This window comes from Tamandua tetradactyla, chromosome 7 (assembly GCF_023851605.1).
Source record: "Tamandua tetradactyla isolate mTamTet1 chromosome 7, mTamTet1.pri, whole genome shotgun sequence".
In the NCBI taxonomy this organism is placed as follows: domain Eukaryota; kingdom Metazoa; phylum Chordata; class Mammalia; order Pilosa; family Myrmecophagidae; genus Tamandua; species Tamandua tetradactyla.
Genome location: NC_135333.1, coordinates 98,664,790 through 98,687,116, shown reverse-complemented (window position 1 = coordinate 98,687,116; position 22,327 = coordinate 98,664,790). Strand labels below are relative to the sequence as shown.

General features: G+C 33.9%; 1 protein-coding gene across 5 annotated transcripts in view; it reads left to right on the top strand.

Moving 5' to 3' along the window:
* The window catches only part of KIF21A (kinesin family member 21A), a 159,722-nt gene that overhangs the window by 122,360 nt on the left and 15,035 nt on the right, over nucleotides 1-22,327 (top strand). Inside the window, exons 17-29 of one of the 5 annotated variants that reach the window (XM_077170505.1) lie at nucleotides 647-715; nucleotides 819-1,033; nucleotides 1,179-1,332; nucleotides 1,514-1,708; nucleotides 2,332-2,433; nucleotides 3,179-3,344; nucleotides 3,835-3,855; nucleotides 9,056-9,116; nucleotides 9,482-9,536; nucleotides 12,657-12,871; nucleotides 15,210-15,317; nucleotides 16,691-16,819; nucleotides 19,050-19,088. In XM_077170505.1, coding sequence (XP_077026620.1) covers nucleotides 647-715; nucleotides 819-1,033; nucleotides 1,179-1,332; nucleotides 1,514-1,708; nucleotides 2,332-2,433; nucleotides 3,179-3,344; nucleotides 3,835-3,855; nucleotides 9,056-9,116; nucleotides 9,482-9,536; nucleotides 12,657-12,871; nucleotides 15,210-15,317; nucleotides 16,691-16,819; nucleotides 19,050-19,088 — 1,529 coding nt within the window. The remainder of the gene's footprint in view (nucleotides 1-646; nucleotides 716-818; nucleotides 1,034-1,178; nucleotides 1,333-1,513; nucleotides 1,709-2,331; nucleotides 2,434-3,178; nucleotides 3,345-3,834; nucleotides 3,856-9,055; nucleotides 9,117-9,481; nucleotides 9,537-12,656; nucleotides 12,872-15,209; nucleotides 15,318-16,690; nucleotides 16,820-19,049; nucleotides 19,089-22,327) is intronic. The other 4 variants (XM_077170506.1, XM_077170507.1, XM_077170508.1 and 1 more) reach the window with 4 other exon arrangements.

The following is a 22,327-nucleotide window of genomic DNA, read 5'->3' as shown; positions in this document are numbered from 1 at the left end:
CTTCATCATTAGACTACCTGGAAACAAACTGATGGTCAAAACTATTAAACAGAAATGTTGTATTGTCCATTTACTTTACCCATGATAGTAGTATTTCTAGTTATTTTAAAGTGCTAGCACAATTAGTATATATTTCTCATTATAGTTAAAAGAATTTATGATTATTGTATATGATGTAGGATGCCTCTACTGAAAATATTCTAAACTGTATTTCTCCCAACAGTATGACTGACATTGATGGAATTGATATTATTTTCTTTGTCATCCTATTTGTGCCTCAGCCAGCAACCAAAACAATTTGTCTAAGAAAAATTAAATGAGACAATATTTGTACAGCACTTAGAACAGTGCCTGCACATAGTTAGCACTACCTAAGTGTTTGATAATATTGTTTGACCAGAGAGAGATGGCTATACCAATTTTTCAGAGAAAGAGATGGCTATACCAGTATTTATTCAAGTTTGTTGGAATAAAATAACTGTATCTGTTGCAATAGATCCAAGTTTACTGTTAACTCGGACGTGTCTAGGAACCCCTATAGACTTTGCAGGGGATGGGGTTGGGAGAGGGGGAAAAATGTTAATGTGGAGTAGAAAGTATTATGCCTTTCAGTTTACTTTTCAACTTATTCAATGTTATTTTGTAGCACCAATTAAGACTTTTGGAAGCCCAGAAAAGAAATCAAGAAGTGGTTCTTCGTCGCAAAACTGAAGAGGTACAGTAATCAAGTTGATCATTTGGGGAAAATGTTCTGATGTCAAAATAAATCATGTATTTTTATAGTTTAAGTGCATGAGTCAACCTCATGCTGTTTTTAGGTTACAGCTCTTCGTCGTCAAGTAAGGCCCATGTCAGATAAAGTGGCTGGAAAGGTCACTCGGAAGCTGAGCTCATCTGACACCCCTCTTCAGGACGTGGGCTCCAGTGCAGCTGCCACAGAAGCAGATACATCAAGGGCAGGAACCTCGCAGAAAATGAGAATTCCTGTGGCAAGGGTGCAGGCACTGCCAACGGCCACCACAAACGGAACCAGGTCACACGATTCTTCTATTTCCCCTGAAACAATCTTTATGGGCATTATAACTGAATACTGCACTTAAGTGAAAAACTGCTTATTATTTGGCAGTGCATAAACAAGTATGTTAAGTAGTTATGTTTTTTGTTTTATATGATTGTAGAAAAAAATATCAGAGGAAAGGATTGACCGGCCGGGTGTTTACTTCCAAGACAGCTCGCATGAAGTGGCAGCTTCTCGAACGCAGGGTCACAGACATCATCATGCAGAAAATGACTATTTCCAATATGGAAACTGATATGAATAGACTCCTCAAGGTGTGAAACATTGAAAGTAGACATCCCTCACCCCATCCAGCTGACTTAATTTTATTCTTCCAAATTGACTAAATTAGTATTTGCTAAATTAGTATTTACTGAGTTATTTTCTTTGTTTTGATTGTACTTTTTATCAATAGACAAATGTCATTTCTCAAAATCCAACCTGTTTTCTTAATAGCAACGGGAAGAACTCACAAAAAGACGAGAGAAACTTTCAAAAAGAAGGGAAAAGATAGTCAAGGAGTATGGAGAGGGAGATAAAAATGTGGCTAATATCAATGAGGAGATGGAGTCATTAACTGCTAATATAGATTATATCAATGACAGTATTTCTGATTGTCAAGCCAACATCATGCAGATGGAAGAAGCAAAGGTTTGTAAAATTAAGAAGTAAAAGTTTAATACTGTAATGGAAAATAGTTTTGAATTGTTTATCATTAAAAGCACTTTGAATTGTTATATGCGGGGACTTTTTCTTTATCATTTAAATCTGATTCTTAGGTTTTGCATGTATAGAACTCCCAACATGCTCTCCAAGGATTTAGAAAAATTTATACATTCCTAAGCAAGCTCGTGTTCTGCCAGGAACATAATCCTACAACTCTAGTTCCTCACCCCCAACATCACTGAATGCCCTCATCATATAAGGCAAATTCAGGAACCTGCCTTCGTCCTTCTTTCTGCCTAAAACAATTCTTTTTTACTTAACGCCAAGAGCATTGCCCTAACTGTGTTAGCCTAAAGTATAGCTGTCTCTGCTGATTTTGTGATAGTGTTTATTATTTGTACAATACATACCTCATTACGATATCCTGGTATCTTAATTATTAGGCTGTATGTTTGTTATGCTTAGCCATGTCTTATACTTTTCAAAATAGTCTCAATAGCTAATCTAACATTGTCAAATAAATACCTGAGTAATTTCTTTAGAGGCTTTTCCCTTTTGTAAAAGCATCTAGCTCAATGTAATGAACATCATTTGCTGGTTTGATGTAGGAAGAAGGCGAGACGTTGGATGTCACTGCAGTCATCAGTGCTTGCACGCTTACGGAAGCCCGATACCTGCTGGATCACTTCCTGTCAATGGGCATCAATAAGGTAAGATTTAACTACACTATTGTTTAAAACCTAAGTTTTGACTATTTCATCATAGTTTTGTTTATCTTTCTCTAGGAAATCTTCCCTCTGTAATGAGGAAGAAGGTTTATTTGGAAAAATATTCCTTCTACTTTTCAATAGTGTTAAGAAAAGTCAGCAATATTTAGATCACTTTTTCCAATACTTGTTTTGTTAGTTAGTCTTCTGTTAAGCTTATGTAAAGAACAGATTAACAACCTTAAGAAGAAATAATTCCCCTTTTGGTTTAACAAAAGAAAGAAAATATCTCAAAGTACAGACATACTTAGTGCTATAACCTTGGTTTAATACTGATTCTTTACAACTCAAAAGAAAATCAGAAGGGAAAAATACAGTTACAATCCCCCCTTTTGAATGTAAATGCTTTAATCTGCCTTATCTGGGTGATAATCATTTCTAACTCTTTTTCCCACGACTTTGGAACTGCATAGACCCTTCATGTTATGTTCTCTCATTTAATCTGTACACCATGGTAGGAAGTCGGTATTATTCATGTCGTTTTATGAATGATGAAATTGAGTATCAAAAACAAAAGGTAACTTGCCCACAGTCACCAAGCTAGTAAGTAGAGTAGACGGAGTTTGAACATAGTTGTATTTGATATCAAAGTCCATAAATCATATGCATTTGCCATTTGATATGGATCTTTGTGTGGTAGATTGTGAGTGTATAACCTAGATAATTTTTTTTTTTGGTGTTTTTATAGGGCCTTCAAGCTGCCCAGAAAGAGGCTCAAATTAAAGTACTTGAAGGTCGACTTAAACAAACTGAAATAACCAGTGCTACACAAAATCAGCTCTTATTCCATATGTTGAAAGAGAAAGCAGAATTAAATCCTGAGCTGGATGCTTTACTAGGACATGCTTTACAAGGTAATTGGACTAAGCTTTAGTTAAATAAATTGCATGGTAGCTTTGTTCTTTGAGCATGTTATACTCTACCTTTTTCCCCTATAGACTGATTGAATAGATGCTGTATTTACTTATGCTTCTAATAATTATTGTAATTATTCCTTCTTCAATTTGCATGTGTAAATTTTGGGGGAAGTAGTGATTGTTGTTCCTAGAAATAATTACTAACTTAAAAAGGCTTACCTAATCCCTTTAAGCAATTAGTTTTTATGGATAAAGAAAATCAATCAAATTTCTGAATTGGTTGTTTGAATTATTTAAAATATTAACCATTTCATTACTGTACTTTGCCTAACTGCCTTAAGAAATAAATTGATAAATGTTGCTATGGCATCTATTCTATGTATTTTATAAGTGGTACATAAGCTTGTTTTATGTGGGAGTTCTTGACACTGGATCCATTTTGATTGGAGTGTTGCTTTTTGTTTCCTTTTTGCTGTTATTTATACAGATCTAGATAGCGTACCATTAGGTAAGTATGTTTAGCTTTCTGTGTACCCTACAGCTGCATGAATTACTAATTGTTCATGTACACTAATTGTGGTACATCTTATTTAAGAAAAAAAACTTTTTTTGGTAGCCAACTGTTTTTTGCATGATATATTTTCAAATGTATCCATGACTACAAATATACTAAGTCTTTCGTCTTTATTAAAAATTTCTGATTTAAAAATCTTTATGTGTTTAAAGACGTATGCTTTAGTTAATTGTCTTTCAGTATTTGTGCTCCAGTTATGGCTCCAGTTTTATAAACTTTCTGAGTTCTTTCTCTTTCGTATAGGAAAAAATGGAATATATGGCCCTTTTTAATTTTTAAAAACTCTTAATTTGCATCTATTATTTTGACCTCATAAATAACTGTGAAATCAATTGAGTGTCTTCAGTATATATTTGTTCAGATCTCATCTACTCTTCATTTTTGTAAAATTAGGCACAAGTATTTCTGCTATAGTAAATTTAAGGAAACTTTCCAAAGGATTTTCTCTGATCAGATTGAAATAATATTTATAATAGCAGAGTAATATTTTCAAGTTAGAAGGGGGTTGGAGCTCATTGGGTATAGAGTTTTTTAACCTTTTCTCCTTCTCTGCAGCATTCATATAACCCACCACCAGTGGCATCTTTCCCAGTCCTTAGCGATTACTAGAAGGGACTGGGAGTATCCAGGGAATTTCATTGTTTGCATTTTTGTCTGAATGCTTATTTTGGAGAAGTTCTTATTTAATTAAAATTATTTTAAAATAATTTTTTTCTCTAATCACTCAGCTGTCAAAAGTTTTCCAAATTCTTATACTTAAGGAGGAGTGGGGGAATAACTGAAAGATGAAACATAATTGCCTATGTATAGTTAGAAAACTAATCTGCATTTCTTTTACATGTCAAGATGTTACACAAATAAGATATGAGCTGTTTGAAGTTTTTGATATTTATACTACATATTAATCTAAAAATAGCATCTCCTTGAGATAAGCTGAATGATAAAGATTTCGGAAAGTTAATTACTTTTGAGTTGCTCAAGCTATACCAGGGAGGTAGAAGAACTAGGATTGGTTACATTTAGAAACGTAGTTAGGCTGCTCAAACACCTGGCCTGAAGACTATAACTTTATTTTTTAAAAACCTTACATTATAAGCAGTGTTTTTCCATTCCATGTGTTATCAAGCATGTTTATTTTCTCCTTTTCCCCTTCCTTCTTCTCTTTCTTATTAGTAGCTCAACTTGTATTCTTAATTCAATCCATGATCTGTTTTAATTTGGAAAAAAAATTCACTGCCCTTTCTGTTTTCCTTTTCTGCAGAAAAGTATTAAACTGCTAATTTGATGAGCACTATTATTTTTCTCCAGTAGTTAGAAGCCCCACAGACTCATTGCAAACAAGTTTGAATTATATATAGCTAAAGAAGGGCTAAAAGCTGAGAGTGGTAACTCATTCGCCTGATGTAACTAATGTCTGATGGCAGAAATTTGCCCTTGGGATTGATTGGATCCATAATCCAGACTAGAGGAACTAGAGGAAAGTCATGGAAGGAGGGGGTAGAAAAAGGGAAACTATATCCACTGCTAGAAAGTCATAGATATATTGCTTAAAAAAAAAACCAACTACACATTTATTTAGCTCCAGTTTTATCTCAAGCATTGAGCTGGTCCTGGAATTCAGAGATTAGTAAGACACAGACCTTGCTCTCAGGAACTCGATGCCCTTCTGAGGGTGACAGACCATGCACAAGAGTATGATACATGCAGCGATGGCAATGCTTGAGACATACTCAGGGTAATGGGAACACAGATGTGGGGCCATCTATAGAAAATATAGAGTTGGTGATGGCTTTCTGGAGAAGGTGATATTTGAGCTGAAAGGAAAGAAATTAACCAGGTAATAGACTCGGTTGAAGATGGGGTGGGAGAGGAGTCACTCCTGACAGAGGTTCACCAAAGCCACTTCCATGTTTGCAGAGATGCTAGGAAGGCACACGGTACTCAGTTTATAATTGTTCTCAAACTAGGATTTACTACAGTGATGAAGTATGAGTGCAACTGAATCATAAGGAAAAAAGACACAGATGGAGTCTTGATGCAGGCTTCTTTATGCTCTCTCTCCCTTGAAAGTGAAGTGACATGTGTGATGTTTATGTGTAGGGAAGCTATTAGAGATAGCAGTCAAAGTTTTTATTGGAGACGGGTCATGTAGGACCCCTCTGCATAGCAGAGACAAGAAACCCAGACTCCCAGAAGGAAAGCATGTATTCACCATAAGCCTTACTGTTTGCACAGTCTAGGCACAGTAAACCAACTGTATCAGTCATCTGTTGACTGGGAACACCCTGAGAGCCAAGTTTCAAATGCCAACCAAAGGTCAGCCATGCAAGCAGACCTTCTGGCGGTAGCAGTTTCAGGGCTGGTAGGTTAAACTTGTTTTGCACACTACCTCCAAACTTTTAAAAATGAACCATTTTGCTTAAGTTCCAGTGAAGTTAAGGCTGTCAAACTTTACATTGGTATGGATGAAGCTTATGGTATTTAGAAGTTTTACGTTTCTGCCTTCATCTTGAATGCTGCTGTGATGAAAAAAACAGTTGTCCATGGGCTAGTTATATTCTCAGAGTTGAGAGTAGAACAGTGAGGTGATGGTGTGTCTAGATGATCCCTATGCTTCAGTCCTGCTGAGGGGTCTGACTCAGTGACTGGGTGGGGGCCTCAAAGCTGTGGCCAGGTTAGTTAGGACAAGACATAATTATCTCTAAACAAAGCATACATGCATAGGCAGGAGGGAAGTAATTTTTTTATTAAGCCTTCACATAGAATATTCAACTATCCAGCTTCATCATTCTCTATAAAAGAAAATACTGGCAAATCTTAGCCCACTGTTTTTTTCTTTTTTTTCTATTGTGAAATACAACATATATGCAAAAAAGCAGTTAATTTTCAAAGCATACCACAACAAGTAGCTATGGAACAGATTTCAGAGTTTGGTATGGGATACAATTCCACAATTTTAGATTTTTACTTCTAGCTGCTCTAAGATACTGGAGGCTAAAAGAAATATCAATTTAATAATTCAGCAATCATATTTGTTTGTTAAACCCTACCTTCTCAGTATAACTCCACCATCACTTTTGATCTTTCTGTCCCACTTGTTAGGGGTATTTGGGCTATGGCCATTCTAACTTTTTCATGTTGGAAAGGTCTGTCAGTAATATGGGATAGGGAGATGGAACTAGCTGATGTTCTGGAGAGTCTGGGCCCTCTAGGTTTTAGGACTTATCGGGACCAGGGACCCATCTGGAGGTTGTAGGTTTCTGGAAGGTTACTCTAGTGCATGGAACCTTTGTAGAATCTTATGTATTGCTGTATGTGTTCTTTAGGATTAACTGGAATGGTTTTGGTTGGGGTTTGGCAAGTTATGATAGGTAGCAATGTCTAACTGAAGCTTGCATTAGTATGACCTCTATAGTAGCCTCTTGGGTCTATTTGATCTCTCTTAGCCACTGATACTTTGTTGGTTACACTTCTTTTCCTCTTTTGGTCAGGATGGCATTGTTGATCCCACAGTGCCAAGGCCAGACTCATCCCTGGGAGTCATCTCCCACTCTGCCATGGAGACTTTCATCTATGGATGTCATGTCCCACATAGGGGGGAAGGCAATGATTTCACTGGCAGAGTTGGGCTTAGAGAGAGATAGGCCACATTTGAGCAACAAAAGAGGTCCTCCAGAAGTAACTCTTAGGCATACCTTTATGCTACCTACATAAGCTTCACAAGAGCAAGTCTCAAGATAAAGGGCTTGGCCTATTGATTTGGGAGTCCCTAAAGTTTGACACAGTATCAGGGGATTCCCCAGTGGTAAAATTTAATAGTTCCATATTTTTTCTCTCATTCCTTCTCTCAAAGTCCCTTGAGGGACTTTGCCAATATTTTTTGATTATCTGCTTACTATATTCTAGGATATATCCAGTTTAGCCCACTTGCCATTATTTTACGAACTTTTTTTCTCTCACACTGACTAATTCAGTCACTTTAGCACTCAATCACCCATCTGTGGAGCAAGTCCTTGAGCCTCCCTTTCAGGCTGGGCTTTGAGATTCACACTGCGTTCACGACCACCATCTTCTTCACTTCAGAAAGTGAACTCCCCTTGTGTAGGGTCCTCTGTGGCTCTATTTTAGATGAGACTGTCAAGTATTAATTAATTCGTATAAAATTCCTGCTAAACAGTGTGGAAGAAAGTAAAAATCAGTCAAGAATAAACAATTAGTTAATCATATGCACAATCCACCTGTATGAGACAAAATTTAAATATGAAAGGAGATCAATCTTACAAATTTTTCATTAATATTATTTATAATATTGTCCTTAGTTTTGTGGATGATTTTATAATAAAATGTATATGTTTTAAAAACCTGAGCCACTGATATTTTGAATAGTTTACCTTCTTGTGATGGTTTTATTTATGGACTTCCTACTAGTTTTATATGTTAGCTGTTTTTTTCTTTCCTTTTTACTAGGCTGCTAGAATTATGCTGAAATAGCAGTGACTCATTTGTATTGGTTCACAAAGCTGTTGCATGCAAGACTATTGTTTTTGTCTTCTGTGTACTTGTGAATGAGCTGCATGCTGATGTCTGACTTCTGAATACCTTCACATGTACACGTACACACACAAACACACACACACCACTTGAAGGCATTTTTCCATTTAAATAAGTTGGAATAATTGAGAAGTACATAAAAAACATTTATATTTATACAATTGTCATAGTTGGCTTGGCACGTGAGAGGGAGCTCATGTAACATTACTTTTTAATCTTATATAATTTTACTCAGTGGATTTTCTTGTGCTTGGATGGCATGAGATAAATGTATAACTGAAAAATATATATACAACTGTATAGGTTCTGATAAATGCATGACCTCATTCCCATCCTAAGAATGCTATTCGTTGTTTTAAATTCGTTGTCCTATTTTGACTGTGTTTTTCTATGACATATACCCAAAGGTGTTCCTCAGTAATATTTTTTCTACAATTCTGTCCATTTCCATTCAGTTACTAAAACCAAAGTGTGCATATTGAGACTTTGGGCTGATGTTTAGTATAACAGAAGGATTACGATCACCATTTGAACTCTTGATACATCAATAGTAATTATATTTTGGGCATTTTTTTTTTTATAGAAAATGTAGAGGATAGTACTGATGAGGATGCACCTTTAAACAGCCCAGGATCAGAGGGAAGGTAATAGAATTGACTTGTTTCTGTAATTCATTTAATATTTTTATGTTGTTGCATAAAGCAATTATCATAAAGTAGAAATAATTTTGAGTTCTATGGCAAAGTGAATTAGCACTAAGAGCAGTAATCTGGAAAACAAAGTCGTGCTTAACTATCCCAAGTATTTTAGAATAAAATATTTGGGATAGTTAAAGAAAGAAAAAAGAATAATTTTTTAATTAAGAAAGTGACATTTGATTTTATATATTGTCTTTCTGTGTTTTCCGTATACATATAACTTTTTCTCATAGCTGTAAACATAGAGGAGATGCGATTTTCTATAACAAGTCCCCTTTTAATCTTGTGGTTAATTATTTATTTGCTTATAGCACACTGTCTTCAGACCTTATGAAACTCTGTGGTGAAGTGAAACCTAAGAGCAAGGTAAGGAGAATTGAAAATACCAAGCAAACATTCTTTTTCACTGTTCTTTATTACTATTTAACTCAAAGGCCTTAAGTTCCACTCCTAATAGATTAGCAAGCAGGTATTCTTTTTAACAAGTTCTCCCATATGTAAGAAATTTAAATCTTTATCATATTCCTCTTTAATTGGTAATTGAAGAAAAGTTAAATTGAGAAACTCCTCCTTAGTGAATTTAGGCTTTAGTGTATTCTTGCCTTTTTTCACTAGGTAAGTTGTGATTAAGGAGACTGGTTCTTAGGCTGTTGTTAACTAAATGATCAACCCTGTAGTGGCATACAGTTGCATACAATATCAAATCATTTAAAATTGGCAGAAGATTTTGAAATTTTATAATTTTAATGTCTCTTTTTTTTCAACTTGTATCATGAAGTGATTGAATAATAAGTCAACTCTTGATCATCAAGCTATGTTGAAAACTTGTAAGAATGTAATGCATATCTGTGGGATTTAAAAATATATAAATGATACATGCTGCTAAACGTGTAAGATTCATGGTGCATGTTTCAGTTTGAGCACGCTAGCACTTGATGCTAGATGAATTAACTATGCATCTTAAGATGTTTGAAAATAAAGAATTCTTAAAGTGCTTAGTCAGTATTTGTTGAATGAATGAATAGACTCAGGCCCTGAAAGAATACTACTGGCAAATGGATGGGATAGATTTAAGACCTATAGTGGCTAGTCAGATAATGTAATGAGAATTTGGTTGTATGTAGACTACTGAGGATAAATGTAGTTAGCTGGACAGTACTTGCCTCATCTAAAACAAATAGCCACCACTCAACTCTTGCTTATTTTTCCATGGGCAGTTGTGAGCTTAAGGCTACCAGATTTTCTGGTTTTTCAAGAGAAGCTAAGGATTTTTACATAGAACTTCCCGCTCTTTAAAATACTTTTAAACTGCAGATGCCTGAAGGAATTTCATATATATACATTTACTCATTGAAGAAATGAAATTGACTCTATATTTTAAATTTTATTTATTTTTAAAACTTTGACTTATATATTTTAAAAATAGGTTTGTACCAGCCATGTTAAATGCAGGAGATACAAAGTTGAATAAAACAGCGTCCCTATTCTCTTAGAGACATAATTTGGTGAACACCTTGATTATCTATCACCTTAGTGATTTCACCAACCAACTTTAAGCATTAACAGAGTAGTTATTTTGTTTTTAAGAGTGAGGAAAAAGTATGCTTATAATGAGTTTTAGACTCTAAGAAAATAACTTTTACCTCCCTCACCATGCTGCCTTGTGCTGTCTGGTGTGGAATTATCCAGCAGGCAAAATAAACACATAGTTAAGGCATCAGGGGAACAGGGTCAAAAATTGAGAACAAAAATTAAAAAACTGATATTTAATAAAGCATCTAAATATAGGAAAAATCAGAATTTAATTGAGCTTTCCCTGCAATTATCTTTTTTAAAAAATATTTTTATTGATAAAACTTAATGTACAAAAATGCATTGTTAACATACAAACATTCCATACATGGTGTACAATCAATGGCTCACAATATCATCACATATTTGTGTATTCTTCACCATGATAATTTTGAGAACATTTGCATCACTTCAGAAAAAAAATTAAAAATACAAAAGAGAAAAAGAAAAAAAAAAGGAAAAACTCATACATACCATATTCCTTACCCCTCCCTCTCATTGACCACAAGTATTTCCATTTACCCAATTTGTTTTAACCTTTGTCCCTCCTATTATTTATTTATTATCCATAATTTTTACTCATCTGTCCATACCATAGATAAAAGGAGCATCAGATACAAGGTTTTCACAATCACACAGGCACATAATAAAGCTGTATAAAAGCTTTATCATTATACAGTCATCTTCAGGAAACAAGGGTACAGGAACACAGCTCTACAGCTTCAGGTACTTCCCTGTAGCCACTCTAATACACCATAAACTAAAAAGGGATATCTATATAATGCATAAGAATAATTTCCAGGATAACCTCTCAACTCTGAAATCTCTCAGTCACTGAAATTTTATTTTGTCTTATTTCTCTCTTCCCCCTTTTGGTCAAGAAGTTTTTCACAATCTCTTGATGCTGAGTTCTGGGTCAACCCAGGATTTCTGTCCCACATTGTCAGGGAGATTTACACCCTTGCAAGACATGTCCCAGTGTGGGGGGGTGGGGAGGGCAGTGAGATCACCTACCATATCAGCTTAGAGAGAGAGGCCACCTCTGAGCAACAAAAGAGGTTTTCTGGAGGTGACTCTTAGGCCTAATTTTAAGTAAGCTTAGCCTATCCTTTGCAGGAATACGTTTCATAGGGGTGAATACCAAGATTGAGGGCTGTTGATTTGGTTTTCCCCATTGCTTGCGAGAGTATCAGAAATTCTCCACATGGGGAAGTTGAATATTTCTCCCTTTCTTGCTATTCTCTCAAAGGGACTTTGTAAGTAGTACTTTATTCACTGTCCAAAACATCCTGTGATCTACTGGGGCATCACACTAACCTAGGCAAACCAACAAAATCTCATGCTCTATTCAAGATTCCATGTACTTAGGGTATTCATCTAAACTGACCATACAAGTTAAATTAGGAAATGTACTACCCAAAGTATAAATTTATCCCTGTAATTATCTTTTCGTTTGATTTCTTTTTGTTTTGTGTTTAATAACATATTGAAGGAGCTGACCATGAGTGGCAGGATAGCACAGTAATGTTGGAGGCAGATTGCTTTGAATCTGGTTTTACCACTTACTTGCTGTGTGACCTTGGGCAAGTTATGTAGCTTCTCTGTACGAGTTTCCTTATCTCTGATTCGGGATAATGATAGTGCTACATTTATGCTAATATGCTTAAGTGATGATTAGCGGCTGGCACATAATACATTCGTACAAATGTTGGCTATTGCTATGTCCTCTTAAGGTCTTAATCTGGATATAGCTCTGCTTTGTCACTATTTTACATGCTATGTTTCACACACTTGCTAGAAAAGACACACTAAATGTTTTCACCTATTTCAAACTAATATTAAATCTCTGTTCCTTAAACATCTTCTTATGCGAAAGTTTGCTCCTGATTGCTTTTCCTTTCATTCTCTGACTAGGCGCGAAGGAGAACCACTACTCAAATGGAATTGCTGTATGCAGATAGCTGTGAACTAGCTTCAGACACTAGTACAGGAGATGTCTCCTTACCTGGCCCTCTTACACCTGTTGCAGAAGGGCAAGAGATTGGAATGAATACAGAGACAAGTGGTACTTCTGCTAGGGAAAAAGAGCTCCCTCCCCCATCTGGCTTACCTTCTAAGATAGGCAGCATGTAAGTCTGGCCCAGCTACACTAACTTCCTTTCTTTTGGCTTTTTAAAAAAATATGCATTTTGCTCATTTCTTATTTCTGTTTTTTAAAACTTATGTAAATGAGATTTCTGGTTTTCAAAGTAATTTCTGTTAGGTGTTGTCTCCCCTAATTTTTTAAATATACAAAATCATTTTAAAATGAGATGTTTTGTTGAATTACTTGTCTTGAGTCTAAGTTTTAGGATCATACTTAGGTTTATGATTTTTTTATAAGGGCTGAATTATGAATTCCAGACAGAAAGTTTATTTAGAAATACCTAAATTAGATTGCTGTGAAAGCCATTATATTAGACAGACATTTTGAAGAGTTACATTTTCTCTAAATTGCATCTGTTCTAGTTTTAAGAGCCTGATTAGGATAGTAAAACTTTGCTGTCCCTTTTTTTTTTAAAAAAGAGAATTATCAATTAAAAATTTAAAACATTTTGAAACTTTCCTAATTCTATACCTAAGCACAATATTTGGGATGAGGGTGTGTGCAAAGTGTTTCTACTGGTATTATTAAAGACTTGAAGGAGGGAATAATCTCTTTCCCATTTTTGTTAATATGAATTAAAACATTCCATTCAAAACAAATCTTATTTAGAATTTTTCTCATTACTGTCTTGAAGATTAAGAAAGATTTCCCTACACAGGCCAGTGTGTTTGTATATGTTCTATGGGTGTGATAGTGTGTGTACATGTGTGTTTATGTGTGCATATTTTAATAGTTAAAATTAGGTCATTCACTCAGAGAGAAATTTAATGATATTTTTCAGACTAACCCTCAGGTATGCTCTAGCAGATGATTTATGGAATGAATATATTGCAACATTGAAGAATAAAAAGAAAGTAGGACATACTGTATGACCCTACAAGTTAAAAAAAATAACAAACTTTTCCCACTTGAAACATTCTCTGTTTCCCATAGTATTCTTCAGTTTATGAAGGTATTTCTGTTGTCTTCCATTCAGTGATTCCATCTGCTACCTTTAGTTTCAAAATTAATTTTAATTTTAATGATGACAACTTCCTTGCATGTGCTTGAGGTGGCCTATGTAATTAACTGTTGGATTTGCTGTTAGAGACTGCTAACCAGTGTAGCTTATGGCTTCAGTGCTTTTCTGGTAAGATGAGCATAAAAGAAATTGTTTTGGTGAAGTCAGTGATATAGAAACAAGGACAGAATTTAGGAACCCGCATGTGTTCAGCATTAGTCTGTCAGGTGAATAGAGACTTTTGGAGCCTCAAGACTTAATCTATGGCCTGGAATCCAGAATCAGGTAATACCTTCTTTTTTGCCTTTTGTCATTTTAGAAATATACTCCTCAGATTGTAGAAATATGTTTTAGACTTTGTATTTTCATATGTCTTATTTTGGAATTTTCATAAATTCAAATGCTTGTGTGATTCTCTACAAATTTGAGAGTTGGCCACAAGCTTGGTGCAGTAACTTTTATAAGCCATTTTGTGCTTTGCTTTTATTGCATGAAGTAAATAATGTACTGAAATGGCCCTAATTTAAATGATTCAGAAATTCTAAAATGTGATTTCTTCTGTTTAGAAAAATAAGTCCACAAAGTTTATAATTAATTTTCATTTTTTAAAAGAAATCATCATGTAAACCCATTCTGGGGATCTTTCTGATTTCCTTAATTATTTTATCATATTAATATTACTAGCCAAGAAGAGCAAAGATATATATTTTTTTCAGTTAAAATCCATTAGCATCATACATGAAAATTATAATTTTACATTTTATATAAGACTCTTCCATATTTGTAATTTATAATAAGATAAGGATAGTTTTATTATTAAAATTTACATAGTTACTAATAATACCTAAAGCCTAGAAATAAAGTAATTTTGTGTTACCACTTATAATACTGTTTTTTATTATTTCTAAATGTTAATTCATTAAATCTTGTTTCTCATATTCTGATACTTTAATATTTTGTTCTTGAAAACTAAGGACAATTTTTTGTCAACTGAAGCAATTTTAATCAAACTTAAATATAACTGTTTAAAATAAAATACTTATTATAGCTGTTTGGTAGTATAGGTTTGATGTTTACATTTAAATATAATAATTTTCCCATATTTAATTAGATTGCTAATTTAACAATAAGATATATAGTTGTCAAGATTTTATCAGCTAAAAATAACATATTTTTCTATCTTAGCTATTTTTTGCTCCCAGGTAAAACTTTCTTAAGTTCCAGTTATAAAACTATTAAAAATTTTTGTTGAATATATTCCAAATGAAATTATATGAATAAATCTTAAATTGAATGATTAAAGAATTTCTTTCTATTTTAGTTCCAGGCAGACATCTCTATCAGAAAAGAAAGTACCAGAGCCTTCCCCTATATCAAGGAGAAAGGCATATGAAAAAGCAGAAAAATCAAAGGCCAAGGAACAAAAACAGTAAGTTACTAAAGCTTTTTATCTACTAGCCTGACTAGAATGTCTACTGTACTTAGATGCTAAAGGACAATAGTGGAATTATTTTCCAGATTTAGTCTGGCACTGTGGTTACAACTGATTTGACTATTCAAGACAATCAAGTGAGCTGTTGATTTGGATAAGTGATTGTCTAATTTTCTTGGTCACACATATACCTATAAAAATATTTGAGCAATTTTCCCCATTCATGTATACTTAATTATTTCTAAATTGTAAGTGTACATTATCGTATGGGTCAAGACACACTTGAGATGAGGCTTTTTGTTAAAGATAATGAATTAAATCTACATTTCAAATAGTCTTCTGGAAAATTTTGAAATTAATTTGACTGCCATCTGATGAAGTTGTCATTGACTTTACCTATTTCAAGTGACGCATAAAGCTCCTGTTAGTCTTAAGGTGTCTTAGCTGTGTAGTTTTCACACTGTTCTCTTATGTTTAAATTGTTGGTATTATCCTCATTTGTATCTTAGTAGCAATCTTTTAAAAGCCATTTTTGTGTTTTGTGAGGATTAGTTTATTTAATACTAGCTACATAATATAGTCTGATGATTCACTTAACTGGGCCACATGTGAATTGCAGCGATGCGACATGCAGAAGGTTGAATGGGTTGGAGCCACTGTCATGCTGTCCTGTGGCACACCCTCTCCTCCCTCAGCTTATCTAAAGTGCAGCCTCTGCAATGTGTATCTCTTGGCATGTCCCCTGAATGCGAATATCAATGCCAGTCTGCATATAAACATTAGTAAAGCTAATTTCTCTAATTTTAAAGTAAATATAAAAGTTCTCATATCTCCTCACTCATGCCAAAGCACACACAATCCGCTTTGACCTCTGGTTTTGCTCACTTGAATATTGTGGAAATGATCCTTCTTATCAACCTTTCTTCTTTTGTTTAAAGATGCAGTTTGCCTGTTTGTAGTGAATCAAATGTTTTAAGACTGTTTGGAAGATTTGGGATGGAGCAAACGAGTAATTTAAACATAAATGAAAGACTCAACAGAAAACAGAATAGTCAAATCACTCTTGAGCTCTTAGGGTGTCTTTCTCTGTAAAGTAGTAGCTTGGTCTCAACTCTAAAATTTTAGAATTTTAAATTCAGCTTCCTTTATTCTGACTTCCAATTTCAGCAGGCACAACTTTTTCTTTAGTGCCATCTTGTGGCCAATGTAATAAAATCCAGAGTGCATTTTCCTTTAGTAAAAAAAAAGGAGAGGAAGGAAGGAGTTCTCTAATGAAGTTTTTTTTTCTTTTTAAAGCATGTTTCTTGTAGCCTTCCTAACAAATCATAACTAATTAAAGCCACCTATTTAATGTTCTCTTTTTCTTGTAGCTCAGATTCTGGAACCTCAGAGGCTAGTCTTTCACCTCCTTCTTCCCCACCAAGCCGGCCCCGTAATGAACTGAATGTTTTTAATCGTCTTACTGTTTCTCAGGGAAACACATCAGTTCAGCAGGATAAGTAAGTCAAAATGGAAAATAGTCTCAACTATTTATACAATACTCTGAGCTTTTCCATGCAGTCTGTAGAAAACATTTAAGCATCTCTTTGTCTGGGAGATGGAATCTGACATGTGAACTCTTGTCATATTTTATGTATTTTTTTCCAATGGGAAGTGAACCATATAGCCAAAATTAGAGAAGATTATTTTCCTGCTGAACATCATTCCCTGTTGTAGATTTACATTCCTATGCTTTCAGCACTTGTCGTGCCTTTTCTTTTACAAGTAAAATAGAATTGAAATATCACTGAGATGGCCTGAATTTAATTTTCTGGGATCCATCAGCATCTAAGAGCCCGCAAATGCTTCTAATCCAGAGTGCCTGTGTTGAAAGAGGCAAATTAATTTACCTTTGATGGATATAACATCTTACAAAGATAATTGTTTTGTATGTAATATGTGATCACTTGGTTATTCTAGTAAAATATACCACAAAACTTCAATAATTCTGTTCTTGGAATAAAAGACCATCTTTAGTGGGGAGATGATGGGTTGTGGGAGGAAAGAGGTTGGAGGGCTATGGAAAATGTAATTTTCATTAAATTTAAAGTAAAAAAAAATATTCCCGCATCAAACCAGAATCTCTTTTGCAAGAATTCAATACTGATAATACTACCATAAGATATTTATTAATTCTCACCTGTGTACTTTGATTTTGAATTGTAACATTGTGGGTGTACGTACTTGATCTTAGTCCCCCTCCCCATTGTTTGTTTTTTGTGCTGTTCTCTCCCTCTGTGTTTCAGTGGTGTCTGAAATGTATAGGATGCCATTTAGGAAACTGTCTGGCATGTTTAGATCTTGCTAAATGGCTTCATAAACTTAGAAAAATATACTATCTTTTTTTGTTCTTTGCATGGCAGTTTCCAAGAATCAAACCTGAGTCTCCAGCTCGGCAGGCGAGAATTCTTGCCACTGAGCCACCATTGCACTGCTCACTATCATTTTGAAAGAATTTTTAACCTATTTAATTTATGGCTAAAATTGTTGACTCGATTTTAATCTATTACATAGTAGATGACATACCCTTTTAAATTGACATGACTTTTTAAATTGATATAGATGGGTAAATATTTTTGTGTGTTATTGAAAAAAAGGCTCTTTAACATTGTTCATTTAATTGGGAAAACAGAACAACATTACAAATGTCTCTGGGAAGTCCATTTTCATTAATTATATCAAGAATTATTAAACTTTGTCTATCTTGCAGTCACAGTTATAAAAATTTCCCATCAGTCTTTTGGTAATATGGACAATCTAGTCACAGTTCCATAACTTTTACTAAAATATTTTATGAGCTATCAATAAATTGACTCGTCACCTTTATAAGCTGAAATTTAGAATGATTGCCTCTTCTATACCTTTCAAAACTCCCCTTCCTCTTGTAACACTATCTTTGGGGCCCCCTTTAAAACCACATTTTTTCCCAGCAAGAATTAGATACATACATTGTTCCTGCTCATATTTCAGACTGGCACTCATTCTATCCTCATTCTACTCAAGCCTCTTATGGAAACTAAATGGATTTTCTTAATAACCAGACTCACAGCTAGTCTTGGAGACCCTAGGGTAAGTCTGACAGGAGTGGCACACCTATTTTTATAATCCCATTAAAGTCCCCCAACTATTGCTGAGGGTTCCCTAGTCAAATGAACTCAATGTTTTTTAGGAAAAGTTAAAACCAAAGGTTATTAAATTTTGAGTAATCTTATTTTCTATGCAAACATATGTTATATCCATATGACTTTCACTTTAGAGCCTAAATCTAAAGTAATAATTAAGATGAATAAAATTTGTTAGTAATTGTTGAAGTAGGAAAATTTTTCTAGTACCAGTCTGATTAAATATAAAGAAACTCAAAGTAATATATTTGATGTGCTCAGCATTGTTTCCCTCCAGGGTTTAACTTTTACAGGTGAGGATAGGTTCTGTGTATCGGTAAGAGTTGAAAAGTCCCTCTCCTGCCGCCTCAAGTCTTGGTTGAAAACATAAGAATCAAATATTTCACCTGACTTTAGATACATTTAAAAATTGCTAATATCTAGAGGAAATAGAAAAGCAAGACACTATAAAGGAAATGTTTGTTGTATTTCTGTACTCATACTGTTTTGATTTTCGGTTCAAACTCAGTGTCTTTACCTACTGACATCTGTATTCTGTCTCCTCATAATTCTAACTCTTTCACTGTAGGTCTGATGAAAGTGACTCCTCTCTGTCGGAGGTACACAGGTACTTTCTATCTTTCCTACATTCTGGCCTTTCATTGATGCTCTAAAATGCCTTCCTAGAAATTCTAAGCCAGTCTCATTTTTGTTGCATGCATTTCTTGTTGTAAACCATATAGATGCACTAATATTTTAAACATTAAATTTAATAGATTTTTGTGATCATGTCTTTTCAACAAGAAGCGTTGGCAAACATTTTGTGTGTGATAGTACTAAGAGCTGTGATTTTTGTTTTCTGTTTGTAATCTAAATGTTTTCTTTAATAGAAATTAAGTTCTGTAAACACTGATGTCCTAGGAAGGTTGTACCTTAATAATTAAGTATTTCCATTGTCTCAAAGTGTGGAAGATGAATAAAGTACTTTTTGTTGCTGGTTTAGCAATTTAAAATTAAAAAGTTTATGGCAGTTTATATAACGAGAAAAAGGTGTGCTAAAGAATAAAAGAATATTATTGTACCAAAAATAAAAGGAATAGAGAGTAAAGGGTTTTGGTTTTTTTTTTAATAGTGAGTAACTTTTGCTGATAGATTTTTTAAAATAATGTTATTTTTTCATGTCATGGATATTTTTTGGACCCTTATTTTCTCTCTCTCTCTTTTTCTCTCTCATTCCCTCTCCCAACTTATCATTTTGTCGCCTCCCTCTTTGCATTTGTCTCCCCTGTTTTATGGCCATTTTGCTGATCATCAGCAGATCCTCCCGAAGGTAGGCAGGGGAGGGAAAGCAAATTAATCTCATTCACAATATTGTAGAGATTTGCATGGAACAAAAATGTGTGTTTTTTTCCCTTTTTGGATCTGGTCTGTTTTGCAATATTTTATCCTTAACTTAAAGAAACTATTTTAAAGTTGATTTCTATATTTCAACATATGAATAGGTTAATTCTAATAGAGAAGAAATACCATGGAGGTATATTTTCAATTTCAATATTTTCCATTATCTTTGATATAAGACAATCTTTATAAAACATTAACCCTAATATTCAGAACGTTTATAAACATTTTCAGTAGCTAATTATTAAAATGCAGCAATTGAAGTTGAGATTGTTTTTCTTCAGAAGACTAAATAATTAATGATATTAAAATGCATGAGAATGAAAAAGAGCTATCTTGCACTCCAGAAAATGATTGTGCCCTAAGTCACTGGAAGCAAATGCTTATGTATTATTAAGACCTTTGATACATTGACAGAATTTTGTTGGATGTTATATCATCAGAGGCACATTTAAAAGATTCTTAAGATAAAGCTGGTAATCTAAAGGAGGGATATTTTTGCAAAGTATTGCATAATTGCATAACTGTTCAGCTTTTTCCCTTAGGATTGTTTGCGTCATTTAATGCAGATCAAAAACATCTCTTAGACCATTAACATGAATTTTTTCTTTATAATCACCTTCTTGAAATATATATATTTTTCCTGTTTGAGAAGTTACAATAGCAACTGACTTCATTAAATTAGATCTTTTCAACATTTGAAGCAATAATTGCAAATTTGAAGTCTTTTCTTCTTAGCTATGACCCTTTATGTCTATAGGATTTCAAAATGGCAGATGCAGAGTTCTGAGCAGGGTTTGCTCCCATTTCAATTTTAATCTGGTTAAATTCGTAAGATTACAAACGAGTTACTAAGCATTAATTTCAAGAATCTCAAATTGACATATATATGCAAATAATAGCATTGTACTTTGTAATTATATATCTAGTCATCAATAATTTCTTTGCTTTTTATAATTATTTTAACTAGACTAAAAATAAAGCTTCTTTTAAAAAAATTTGGACCTAAATTTACCTCCTTTATTCATTATTCTTCTATCAGCCCTCTTGATGTACATCAGAATTAGTCTAAGAACTCTTTTTTTGTGACAGCCCTTTAAATATTCAGATTGCTATTTTATCCTCTCTAATTAGTGTTCTTTTATCTACCCAATAGTTTTTGTTTCATCATCTGTTCCTTTCGTAATATAGTTTAAGTCCTTCATTCTGCTTCCACTTTGTTTTGGAAAGGCTCCAGCTTTTCAATATCCATCTTAAAATGTGGCATCTAGAACACATTGTATGGCCTAGACAAAATACAGTAGCTCTATTATATCCTTCCTCCTGAAATATTTATTTTCACTGATGAGATCTTTGATAGAGTTGGTGAAGGAATCAAAAATTGCCGATTTATTGACATTGTATTCAATGAACAAAACCCTTTAGGTTTTAATCCTAGGCTACAATTGAACCCTATTCTTATTTGGAGTATTGCTGTCTATCTTTGACTTAAATTTCATGTTTAAACTATGTTCAATGACTATTTTAGTGCTAAATAGGTTCTTAAAATGAATTGAGTTTGTTTCAGTCATTTTTTCCAGGTACAATATAATATCCACCTCTATATATCAATTTAATAAGCATGTTGCCTCTGTCTTTAGGGCTAGGAATAAATTGATTGCACATTGTAGATCTCCTTCCAGATTGACATGACTCTTGAGGTATGATTCTTTGGCCACCTGTGGAACTATCTTACTGCAACAGTTCCATAGTTACCCGTGTCCATTAGGATAGCATTTGAAAAGCTTTTTGGAGTCAACATATACTGTGTAAATGACATTCCCTTAATTTGCTGCCTATTAACCTAAAAAGGGCTCCCTCTATGAGGTTGGTAAGCCCATGTTATCTCCCATTGATGAGCACTTTTAAAAAGTGTTTATAATGATTTGTTTAATATTTTTCTCTATGGGAATCAACATGAAGTTTCACTGATCTGTAATTTCTGGAATCCTTTTCAGAACATTGAGTCACATGTTTTTGTCTCCTTTTAATCTTTGTGATTTCTTAGAGTACTGACAATGATTTTGCCTTCACGATGGCATATAAAAACTCTATAATTATTAAAAAATGGAAATACTTGAACTCATTGAATATGTCTCCATTACTGTCTCTGACACATACTTTGGGCTTACATTTCTTCTTAATCATTTCTGTCCCTTGTTTCTTGAAGATTATTCTCTCTCATCCAGAAGATGGAAACAAAACAGTTTTTACTGTAACCCTTTACTTTTCCTAATATGATGCATTCTATCTTATATAATGTACATATTTCAATATAATTTTTCTTCCTACTCTGAACACAGGTATAAATGCCTGATATATTTATCATGTCTTAGTTCATTCTCATCTCTAGACTTCCTAACACAATTATTTCCTTTCAGATCCTGTCTTAAACTCTTTTAAGGGTAGGAACACTGTTTTGATGATCTT